At 41.5% G+C, this 13,032-nt stretch overlaps 1 protein-coding gene across 1 annotated transcript in view; it reads left to right on the forward strand.

Moving 5' to 3' along the window:
- The window catches only part of antxr2a (ANTXR cell adhesion molecule 2a), a 184,389-nt gene that overhangs the window by 124,682 nt on the left and 46,675 nt on the right, over positions 1–13,032 (forward strand). The window contains exons 11-12 of the mRNA XM_069926743.1: positions 6,242–6,320; positions 8,079–8,174. Of these exons, the coding sequence (XP_069782844.1) occupies positions 6,242–6,320; positions 8,079–8,174 (175 nt within the window). The remainder of the gene's footprint in view (positions 1–6,241; positions 6,321–8,078; positions 8,175–13,032) is intronic.

Raw genomic sequence — 13,032 nt, forward strand, 5'->3', positions numbered from 1 at the left:
CAATTAGGACCATCCAAGTTTGGGTCTGGTGTCACAATCTGTCTGTTCTAAGGAGGACATGCAATTTTGCAGAGAGAGAGAGAGAGAGAGAGAGAGAGAGAGAGTTTTCTCTAAGAGAGAGCGAGAGAACAGGTTTCTGCAGTCATGGCAAGCTGGCAGCTTGTTGAAACCCCATTTTCAAGACGAGTTGTGAGTTCTGAGTTCAGCCTGTTGAAAACCCTCGTGGTCCATACAAGAGAAAATGGCTGGCTAGAGTGTTTCACCTGAAGTTAGGAAAACAAAAGGAACTCTGTGATGACCTGCAGAAGAAGAGGTGATCATTTGCAAAACTCTGATGGGGGTAAGATTCTTCGGCAAGACACTGAAGAGGCTGATTGGAGAGAATCAGTTTGTATGTGTCCAACGAGAAGTGAGATTGGACAGTGAATCAAAGAACTTTTCTGAACTTATACACACATTACATACACGTGCACTTTGCATTAGAAGGGGGTTAAGTTAAGTTAATTCAGGTACACAATCTTTATCTGGAACCTTTGGGGGACAGTGTGTTCCGAATTTCAGATTTTTCCAGATTTCAGTAAGCCAGATTTAAGCCCACCCGAATTGTGCTGCCGTATCCACCTTCACCCTCTTCTAGTCGCGTTGTCGGTCTCCCCCCCTCGCCCACCCGACTCGTGCTTTCGGTCTCGCCCGCCCGACTCGCACTGCTGGTCTCTCCCCCGACCCCCGACTCGCGTTGCCAGTCTCCCCCTGACCGCCCAACTCGCACTGCAGGTCTCCCCCCTTCGGCCGCCTGACTTGCACTGCCGGTCTCCCCCCAACCGCTCGACTCACGCTGCCGTGTCTCTCCCCACTTTCCGAATTTTGGAGCTTTCCAGATTTTAGATATCCGGAAAAAGGATCGCATATCTGTAGTAATAAGTTAGAGTTTGATCCTGTTTTTATGTTTAAAGAAAATTAAAAGTAACTTTTGTTTAAGTAACCATTTGTCTGATGCATTTCTATTGCTTCTGCGTTTTGGGATCCTCTGGGGCTATAACAATGAAAAAAACAAATTACATTTATAAATGATTTTATACTTCCAATTGATAATAATGCCCAACAGATACAAAGTATATTAGAAGGAGTGGTTGTCTGCTGAATTTCATTAATATACTTCAGCTTTAGTCAGCCAAGCATTTTCAGGTAACCCACATCCACTATGCTCCCTTCTCTAAACTAAGTTTAAAAAATATTTAGATGTACAGCAAGGTAATAGGGCCTTCTGGTCTACGAGCGCATGTTGCCCAATTACACTCAATTCATCTACAGATCCCCTACGTTTTACAGAGTGGGAGGAAACTGTAACACTCACGGAAAACCCACGTAGACATGGGGAGAAGGTACAAGATCCTTACAGACAGTGACGGATTTGAACCCGGGTCACTAGTCATTACACCAATCATGCCAACCTCTTCTGATTCACCCAGGTCTCTCTACCCATTTTCTAAAACTGCCTCCTACACACTACCCACCACCCACTCATCCAAATCATACAGTTCATTCCCTTCCCCATCTGATTCCATCTACCTATCATGTGTACACTTAACCTTCTTCAACTTCTTCACTCTTCATCTCTCTGTTACCTGGTTCCTCATCAGATTCCAGCATCTGCCACCCCCCTGTATCTCTACTTATCATCTCCCAGGATCGTAGGAGGTTCTAGCTGGTAATAAACACAGCCAGGTCCATCTCAGGCTCCAACCTCCCAGCCAACACCATAAAGGACCCCCCATCACTCTGGTCTCAACTTCTTCTCAGTACTACAACGATACAGAGACTTGAAGATTAGCCCTGCAAGTTCTTTCTAATAGCTATCATTTTCTTGAACCTCCTGTGTTATACTAATCAAGGACTTTTCCAACACTAAAGGAATGTCTGCTCTGTGAAGTCACTCTTTTGTACCAGGATACTTTTGAATATTTATTATTTACCTTTATTTCATTTATTGCCTATTTTTAATTCAGTTATGTAGATTTTTATAGTTTTTAGTTGTTAGTTGCAGCAAATAAGAATGTTGTTGCATGTACAATATCTATGACAATAAAATTAGTTTTATTATTCAGTCTCTGATTCTACCTTCAACTTCTCCTTCTCCTGGCTCCATCTGACTTATTTTCCTCTCTCATTATCTGCTTATCATCCAACAGCTGCTGTCTCTTGCTCTCACCTGCCCCTCATCCCTCTCCTCACCTGGTTCTACCTATCACATGTGAGCCCCTTGCTCCATTCCACTCTCTCCCTTCTTTTGTATTGTTTGTACTCCCCCACCCCCCCACACTCCTCATCCACTTTGAATTCTGGATCTGAAAGGTCCGGCAGTTTGTGTTTTTGAGCTCCTATCCACTTTTTTTTTTAATTTAAATTTAGACATACAGAACAATTACAAGCCATTTACACCCAATTAACCTACATCCCTGGTATGTTTCAAACGGAGGAAGGAAACTGGAGTCCCAGGGGAAAACCACGCAGGCATGGGGAGAATGTACCAACTCTGTACAAACAGCATGGGATTCGAACCCTGGTCCTGATTGCTGGCACTGTAAAGGCGTTGTGCTAACCGCTACACCAATTGTGCTGTCCAAGTTCTTCTCTGATAGGCCTATTAAATTAATAATAACTGAGCTAAAGTTAATATTACCTTGGTAATCTGAAGTTTTACCTTTGCAAAACATCTGCACATTGAAGTGAATTTTACACCAACCTCGGTAATCCACATCTGACTGATCAGAAATCCTAATCGTGCAGTATCTGGGTCACTAGGTGATGTATGCAGTGTTCCCTATTTATTCTCTGAGGCCCCAGTTGCTGTGACCTCAGTTCCCATGCTCTCTTCTGACTCAAAAGAGCCCAGGTTCCTGCACATCCCTTGCCACTCACTCATTGACACCCCAGTTCCCATGTTTCCCATCCACTTGCAGAAAGTGGTTTATACACATTATTTAAACTAACCTGGTTCAGTTTTTCATATTTCCTTTAAACTTACCAGGTTCACTAGAAAACGTATCAATAAAATATTCAGTGCATTTTGTAGAATATTAATTTAATGGTCTGGAATATCTGCTGGTCAGGCAGCACCAAAGTTCTGAGTATGCTGGATTAACAGAGCTTATTCCAGGGAAGGAAGTCAGTTAATCTGTCATCTCTTTGATAGTTGAGGAAGAGTCAACCGTCAGATCAATCCTATTTCCCAGATTGTGCTAAGTGCTTAATCCATATTTTTTTAATTGCAATGTAGGGTGTTGACTTAACTACCCAATCAGTCAATGTTTCGTATCTGAACCCCACCTTGGGGATAAAAGGAGTACTAGAACTTTCCCCTAAACATTCTAACAATTATTTTAAGTTCATATCCTCAGGTGATTGACACTCTCCTGAGGCAAGTGTCCTTTTTCTCCATTGTGTCTTGGTCTCCATAATACAATACATTTGTCTTTAGCTTCCTCTGCACCAAACATTACTGAACCAATCAATCAATTGCGTCATTCATTTCCTCTGTTCTCTCTCATTTTGTATTTCATCCTTCCTGTCATACAATGATGCAGAACAATGTGTACATTTCCAGCAATGGCTAGCAAGGGTTTTATTGTCTTTTTGCAGTGTAAGATCCCTGTTCCGATCACCAGTCAGTAAAAGTAGAGGACTTTGCTCCCATCAGGGATCAATAATCCTGAATTCCAAGATTTCTCTGTTCATCCACATTTATCAATGCCCTTCCATTTACTGCATTTTCCTACATCTCGTCTGCCAACCATCAGAATCAGTCAAGCACCATCAACCTTGTCAGAAATGCATTTTTCTTTTAAAATCTCAAATTGATTTTCTGTAGTCAGTAATCATTGTTGTGTCCATAACTCCTGCTTCCTGGTAGATTTTCATTTCATACTTCCTATGATTGGAGATCATAAATGTTTTCACCATTCCAAAATCAATCACCTCGTTACCAGACACATTATATTTTCTTACGTAAATGTGTTGCTTGGAGTAAATTTCTTAATCCAATTTGCAATTTTCCTTCACTTTTTTTAAACCGATATTATTCTCACAGTTCCCACCCTGTAGATCTGGGGCTCGAATTCATCTCTATTTTGTTGTTCCCGAAAAAAACACATTTTTTTCTGCATTTAGTTGAACCTGCCTTCAACCCATCTGATTCCTGAGACCTGCTGAGTCTTGCATATTCAAATTTGGCTTGTCTTGATTTCAGAAGCTATCAAAAATATTTTGAGGGTCTATTTCCAAATCATTGATGGTGCCTATAAAACATTTCATTTTTATTAAATTATTTTATTGTTCCTCAGTGTGATCAAGTGGAACATGCAGTGTATTTTTAACTACCTGATCATTACTGGGTGATGCTGTATCATATCCATGTTAAAATAGTCCAGACGCTTGTCCGTTCCTTTTGTGGCATCTAATACATGGTTCAGATGCCACTGAGTTCAGTAGTGCTTGGCTTCTGGTGATTGGGAGTGGTGAAGAAATAATGAAGTGATCTGGTGGTTCTGGGAATCACCAAGGATTACCACCCAGGTGCTTTCAAACTGTAGCACCTGGGTAACCCGCCTGGGACCCAGGTGCGATTACTGGGATATGGGTGCGGGATGCACCTTTAAAATCTCAGGCGTACCTACCTGTTAAATCACCAGCCTAGCAGGTGGGGATCCTGCCCCCGCAATGACGTGGTGAGTGACGCGTCATCACTCACGGGAAGTACCGGCCATCATTCTCTACCCCCACCCTCCCCCAACGCCTGTCAGTAAACTCTCCCCCCATCAGTCACCACCCCCTCATGTCAATTGAAACCCCCCTCATCCGCCTGTCTGTCACCCATCCCGGCGGTCGCCAATCCCCTCATCAGCCGCCCCCCCATCAGTCACCCCCCCCTGTCAATCATGCCTGCTATAAGTCACCCCCTCTCCTGTCAGTCGCCACGTCAGTCGCCACCACCCCATCAGTCACCATCCCCCATCAGTCGCTTGCCCCTGTCAATCGCCAATGACCTCTCCCCCCTGATCGTGGCAGCAGCACTTCAGCCAGGGTTTCCCTGTGACGCACGCACGCAAGCGCTGACATCACCAAAGTAACTGCATCGGCCATTTCACCTTTCAAACCACCAGAGCAGGACGCCGGGTAAGATTTACTGGGTTCCCTGACCACCTCGTAGGTAGGTCAGATCGCTATGTACCTGGGTCACTCACTGTGCAAATTGCCTGCTTAACCCCGTTTTACATGGCAGTTTGAAAGGGCCTACTGCTACCATCAGGAAAGATGTATGCGTGCCACAAATCTCACACCACACCACTAAGTTCAGGAACAGCTACTATCCCTCCACCATCAGACTCCTCAATGGCACACTCAATCAGAGACTCATTTGAGGACTCCTGTGCCCTTTTCTTTTTGTTCTCTCTGTATTGCACAGTCAGTTTGTTATCAGTTCTTTGTTTGTTAACATGTTTATGCTATGAACAGTTTATTTTTTGCACTACCTATTACTGGTAATTCTGCTGTGCCCACAGGAAAAGGAATCTCAGGGTTGTATGTGATGCCATGTATGTACTCTAGCAATAAACCTGAAATCTGATACTGTGGTGAAAAGAAGGTAGTGTCCAACCAGAGTGTAATTTAATTATTCAAGCTTGGGGACTAAAGTTATCCAGTCTGCAACTAATGGTAATGATTAAAATGTACTTACATAGCAAGTGTACAACTCTATCCCGAACTTGCTCTTAGCACAATAGTAAGTGCTGTTACCCATATGTCCAGGGACATGGGTTTGACCCTGCCCCAGATGATGTCTGTGTACAGTTTGTACATGTTCCCTATGACTGTGGAGATTTTCTCAGGGTGCTCTCATTTCTTCCCACATCCAAAAGGCGTGATGACGTCATTGGCTTTTGCAAATTGCCCTTTTGCAAATTGCTGCTTAGTTCAGGTATGTGACAATATAATCAGGGGTTGTGAGATAATAGACAATTCTCAGTGGGTCAGCCAGCATCCACAGAGAAGTGGCCAGTCATCCTTTTGGTTCAGCACCTTTTGAAGACAATGGGATAAATGGGATTAATTTGCTCGGACTTGGCATTGGTTTAATGGCCTCCTCGTCAGCAAGGACATGTGAATAAAGTTATGAGAGACCTTGCAATGTTATAGCAGTTCCAGAAACAATTTCTGAGTACATTTTTTACTATTTCTATTGCAGAACAATGGATGTATCAGTGAGTTTGAATGATGGAAAATCGTTCATCTCTAGTTCCGTTACAATCACAGCCACAGCTTGTGTAAGTAACTAACTTAATATTGTCTTGAGCAGAAGGCTATGAACAAAATGCGATATTATTATTTTCTAAAAATGTCACATTCAAAGCCCATTTTTTTGCACGATCTTGAAATTTCCCTTCATGTTTAAAATTATGTTTAGATTGAAATAATTTTCAGCTTATCCTCATCTTCTGAAGAATGCATTCAAATGTTTGTGTTATTGGCACAGGTTTAAAAGGCACTTGTACCAATTTTATGCAACTGAGCTACTAACAAAAGGCTAATTACAAACCAGAATTTAGAAGTTCCCAAGTCATGCAGCAAATTTTCAGATTTTCATAACATGAAAATATTGTGAAATGCATTGCATTGTTTCATAGGTGGTTTCCTGTATGAAGTGTTCCTGAGGAAATGTTACATGTTCACAAAAGAACTCAGATCCAGGGCATGCACGTAGGTTGACGAGTAATTGCATGGAATGCTACCACCATGAGCTATGAGGCATTTTTAACACTTTGCTGGATGATAAGGAACATTTGCATGACCACTATCTACCCAAGAACAGTTACAATCCCAAAGAACAATCCTCAACTCACGCCTTTCTGTTTTTTAACAATCGTAATCCGGACTATAATACTTTGTTAAGATGATTCCTCAGTGTTGTGAATGTATGATAATTTGGCTGCAATTTCTTTCTGTATAATATTTCATGACTTGCTAATGCAAAAACAGGAAATTGAACAAGAAAACTGTCTGGAAGCCAAGTCATCTGAATTTTGACAAATGTTTGAACCCAGGAAATCTTTCAAAATTAAAGGGGGGGATATAACATTGTGTTTCTGAATGAAAAGAGAGGTTTTCAGCTCAATACCAGAGTATAATATTAGTGTTGTGGAATGATTACTCTGGACAACAATGATCTTGCTTCCACTTTTGGGTGTATTTTATGGATTTTGGGCTGCTGATCACAAAAATCACCTGAAAATGTTCCTATCACATACCCTTTTTTAAAAAAAAAACTATTTTGTGATTTTCTTTCATACTTTAAGTCTACTTGTATATTGTCTACTGACCAAGCTTTTTTGGTCAGTCCAAGCATGCCTGGGCCAAATGCAAGTAAATGGGATGAGCTCAGGTAGGTAATTTAGCTGATGAGGAGAATTTAAAAAAAAAAAAAAAATTTAGACATATAGCACAGTAACAGGCCCTTTCACCCCACCAGCCCTGTACCTCCTAATTTCACCCAATTGACCTACTGCCCCAGTACATTTTGGACTGAAGGAAACTGGAGCCCCCAGGGAAAACCCATCCAGACATGGGGAGAACATACAATCTCCTTACAGACAGCACAGGACTCAAACCCCAGTCCCGATCGCTGGTGCTGAAATAGCATTGCGCTAACCAATATGCGAACCGTGCCGCCCTCTACTCTCACCATGCCAAGAAATTGGGCCAAAGGACCTATTTCCGTGCTCTATAACTTTGAGTCTAACACTATACTACCAGTACCAAAACTCTGAAGCTGTTAAGTAGACACTCTCCACAAGAAGCCAATAGACGAGTTAGACATTCATAACATCTGACTTCAGCACATTTGACGTGAAGACTGACACAAAATCATCAGTAGAAATTAAAAAGGATTATTGGGTCCAATGTTGGATAACTGAAAATAATTAATTGGATTTAAAACCAGAATAACGAAGTAATTCATTCTACCAGGTTTGAGTGGTTTGAATTGAATTGTTTGAATATCCTAATGCCATTGATTTCCTTTCAAGTCTGATGGAACAGCTGTATTCCTTGCCATATTCATCATGTTGTTACTGCTGGGACTCGCTCTGCTCTGGTGGTTCTGGCCTCTCTGCTGCAAGGTGGTAAGTGTGAGCCAACTGCACGTTCCGAACGTGGCGATTTATAATAACTTTAACCATCAATACTTAACTCTTTCGGGCATTCCAAATAAAACTTTCAGTCTTCATCAGCTTCCTTTGTAAAGCAAGTGGGAACGACTGAAAGTTGGGATTACAACCAACTAATGCTGCTGTACTTAATTTTGACATTTTATTTGGAGTTCCACCAGTAATAAATTGATACTAAGTTTTATTTCTGAAGAGATCAACGTTATTCTTCTGTTAATTCAATCTATATTTAGCAGTGTTATTGGTCTACATTACAGTAAAACCCCTGGTGTCCGGCACCTAGGGGGACAGGTAGGTGCCGGATAGCTGTACTCTTACATTGCCTGACTAATTTAAAATACAGGAGCTCTGCTCAAGCCAGACAGGCCGGCTCCAAGTGTCTTTGCAAAAGTTTGGGAGACCTCACTAATGGATTGTTGTTTTGGAAAGCAACACATGAAATAACTCGGAGGATTAGGTTCAGAGCTGCAGACTGTCTGAGTAGATTTTGTTGTTCGAAGAGGACCGTGTGGTTTTGCAAGCAGAGAGGGAGTCAAGCAGGCTTTTCTCTGAGTGTGAGAGAGAGAGAGAGAGAGAGAGAGAGAGAGAGAGAGAGAATTCAGTTCTGCAGTTCAGCAGCATCAGCTGGGACTGGAACAGGACAAGCTGGCAAGTTGTGGAAAAACCCCATTTTGAAGACGGGTTGTGAGTTCTTAGTTCAGCCTGGTCAAAGTCCTTGTGGTCCATACAAGAAGAGAGGGCTGGCTGTATAATGTTTCACCTGATATAACAGAAACAGAGAAGGAGCTATGTGGTGACCTGAAAGAAAGAGGTCATCATCTGGAAAACCCTGGTGGGGCAAGTTTCTTTGGCAAGACACTGAAATGGCTGATCGATAGGAATCAGTTTGTGTCCAACGAGTAACAAATCTCTCTCTGAAAACTGACAAGAACCTTCCTGAGTGGTAACCATTTACCTTTCAAACACAAAAACCTGGTGAAGATTCATAAATATTAAATTCTGTGCATAGTAGAATAATTGCCTGCAACCAGTGAACTTGGAGGAATGAGAAGTGAATCAAAGAACCTTTCTAAACTTACACATACATTACATACACGTGCGCTAAGAATTAGAAGGGGATTAAGTTAAATTAAGTAAGTTTATAGTAATAAGTTAAGGTTTGATTCTATTTTCATGTTTAATTAAAATCAACTTTTGTTTAAGTAACCATTTGTCTTGGTGAATTTCTGTTGCTGCTGGGTTTTGGGGTCCTCTGGGCTTGTAACACAGGGCATCATTGAAATTGCTGGACAATGGTTCCAGCCAATTTAATTAAGAGCATGAAAATATATGTGTTAGAAGCAAAGATAGAGGATTTGGTCCCTTGCATGCTTCATTAAATTTAACATTTTTAAATAAGACATTACGCACGGCAACAGGACAATTCGGCCCTATGAGTCTGTGCCGCCCAAATTACACCCCATTAACCTACACCCCGGTACATTTTTTGAAAGGTGGGAGGAAACTGGGGCCCCCGGAGAAAACCCACGCAGGCAAGGGGAGAATGTACAAACTCCTTACAGATAGTGCGGGATTCCAACCCTAGTCCAGTCCCGATCGCTGGCGCTGTAAAGGTGTTGCGCTGACCGCAATGCCCTCATTGAATAACATCCTTGCTGATCTTTATAACAGTGCTACACACTGTACATACTCTCATCCAAAATGCATTGATATCAAAAAAAATATTGCTGTTTTAGTTTATTGTATAATTGAATAGTTTTCAATGAAAAGGAATTAAATTAGACACCTGCAATAAAGGTAGATAGAAAATGAAAGCATAATCAATAGGATAATAATAACCTTTGTCCTTTTTCCCATTGGCCTCATGTACTATCCCACCCAGTCCACCTGTAAATTAGAGGAACAACACCTGATTTTCCATCTGGCCACTCTCCAGCCAGATGGCATTAACGATGACTTCTCTGGTTTCTGCTAACGTGCTCTCCCTTCCCTCCTCGCATCCTTCTCCCCCCCTACCCCCCTTCTTCTTTCCCTTATCTTTCCATCCCCTTCCCTCTGCACTCACCTAGGGAACAAATTCTTTTTATATATATATTCTGCCCAAAGCCTTCAAGATTTTAACTTTTATTATTGAATTTCCTTCAAGTTCTTCTGTTGCAAGGGGAATAATCCCAGCCTCTTCAATCTATCCACGTAACAAAATAACTTCATTTTTGGAATCATTCCAGTAATTTTCTCCCCAGGGCCTTGACACCTAGAACAGCATTTATCATCAATGGTATTACTAGAATGGAAGCTACAAAATCATCCTCAAAGAAAAAGCTCTGATATCTTCCTACATGAAGCACAAAATTACCATGAAGAAAAACAAATGGAACATTAGCTCCAATTCACTACAAACGTACAGGACATTGGTGGTCACACCAGAAGTTTTGTTATCTTTACTGAAGGAACCATGTACTCGCACTTGGTGTAATTCAGGAAAGATTCACCAGGTTGATCTCTGAGTTGAACAATTGAGTAGTTTGGCCCTCTACTCATTAGAGAATAGTAGAAAGAGACACAATTCTAGTGAAACACTGAAGATTCCCAGCAAACTTGACAAGATATTTGCTGGAGAATACTCTCCCTTGGGGTTAAATATGAAACCAGGAATTTAAGATTCAGCAATTTAAGATCGAAATGAGAAAATAGTTTTTCTTTCAGAGGGTCATAGATCTTTGGTAATCTGTTCTCCAGAGAGCTGTGAGGGCTCTGGAGTCTGAGACAGATAGATTTCCACACTGTGGGAGAGTCAAGAGTCACAGGTAATAGGAAAGAAAACGCAGTTGAGCCCACGGAAATGTTGCTACATAAATCTTGGTATTGAGGAGATTTTATTAGAACAAATTAAGGGTTGAGTGAAAGGAATAAAAATTATCAGAATAATTTCTGATTGGAAAACTACTTAAACTATTTATAACATATTTCCTTTTCATAAAACCATGATGCCTAATGTTGCTACTAATTTGATTTTCTGAGTGCCTTGTTATTGTTTCCTTAATAACCCTAACCCTTAACATTGGGTTCCAGGGTTTTCCTCAAGAGGGAAGTTCCTGTCTTGAATAGGGGCATAATATTTGAAGTTTTCTAAACCACTGGCACTCTTCCACAATGAAAGGAATCTTTGGAAGATCATTATCAAAGTCAAGAGGCTCATTTAGAGTAGATATATCACCATAGTTGATCTAACCAGATTTAGATTGCTGCCCTTTGCACTATTCCTTGATTCTCTTGGCAACCAAATCTCCTTTGATGTCAGTTATAATACAAACAGAAAACACTTGTAAACTCACGAGCTTTCAGAGTGGTGGGTGTGCCACCCCCATAGTCCTTCTTAAGCCACAGCAGGAAGGTACCACCTCAAACTACACACCCACACTTCCAGACCCATCAGTGAAAGAGCTGGCCCTTCCTGCTTTGGTCTTATCATCCAGCTCAGCAACCCAAACCAGAGTGAAGGAAAGTTGTCTTTGATCCTATGGGACTGTTTCTGTGCTGTCAAACTCTATGAATTTCCTATCAGAAAGCATACACATTCCATTTAAGCAGATGAGGGTATCTGCAAATTGTTCTCTAGTTTCAGGCTAGGACATGCAATGTGAAGTATGATGTGTGGTTAAGTCTCTCCAATTGCGTAAGGCCAGAAGTTTCACTGTTGATGTCCTGAAATTCCAGTCTTGGATTCATATTCCTTTGTTTAGACTGTAACTTATGTCAATTCTTGCGTTCGGCAGGGGTGGCCAAACCTTTTGGTGTGGGCCATATCCAGAAAGGTATAAGGAGTCACGGGCCAAACGCAGGCCCTGCTGTTTTCAATCACCGTCAGCTCCTTTAACAGGCAGTTTAAAGCCTGTATAGAGCCAACAGTAGACAGAGCGGTTGGTTGGACCCCATGGGAGAGCGTTGAGACTTCTCCCTGCTTTCTGCGGGTCCTCAGCACTGCTGTTACAGCAGCTCTGGCTGCGCCCCCTTTTTTATCTCTCTTTTTCTTATGACGGGCCACTTAAAAATGGGCAGTGGTCTGCAGTTGGCCCGGGGGGGTTAAAGTTTGGGCACTGCTGATGTAGAGTCAAGCCCCAGTAAATCCAGAGTTCAAGCAACTGGCAAAAAAATCAAGGGAAACAAATAAAAATTAAAATAAATAAGGTAGAAAATATGCTTTGATTGAGGTAGAGTTGTGAATTCTAGGTAAAGTAATAGAAGTTGAGTAACTCTGAAACAATTATTACAGGAGGCTGTTTACCTCTATCTAGCTTCCAAATACTGTCAGATCAGTGTGATTCAAAATGCTCAGTTGTAATAATCAAAAAGTTATTTTGTGATTAACTTTAGTTGATTTAATTTCTGCCTTTAATCTTGCCAATCAGGTGAAAACAGAGAGAAAAAGTTTTGTTCCCTCCCCCCCTCCCCCGCCCCTATTTATTAAAATAAATAGGTAGAAAATATGTAATTTTAAAATTGACACGCCTCACGGTTATTTCGCCAATCCACCACTCGCACACCAGGCGACACCTGCAACCAGTTCCCCTCTTGTGACCAACGTAAACAAACAGATTCCATTTTGCAGGACATTATTTCGGTCAGATTTGTCCTCTAAACATTACCATGATGAAAGAACAACCAGGCAGGTGTAAATGCGTAGTTTACCCTTAAGCAGAAGATGGAGATATGTAAGAGACTTGAAAAAGGTGAAAATCATACAGTGCTTATGGAAGAATTTAACGTTGGCTCATCAACCATCTATGATATTAAGGCCTAGTCTCAAAACCGT

The sequence above is a fragment of the Narcine bancroftii genome, chromosome 3 (genome assembly GCF_036971445.1).
Source record: "Narcine bancroftii isolate sNarBan1 chromosome 3, sNarBan1.hap1, whole genome shotgun sequence".
Lineage (NCBI taxonomy): Eukaryota > Metazoa > Chordata > Chondrichthyes > Torpediniformes > Narcinidae > Narcine > Narcine bancroftii.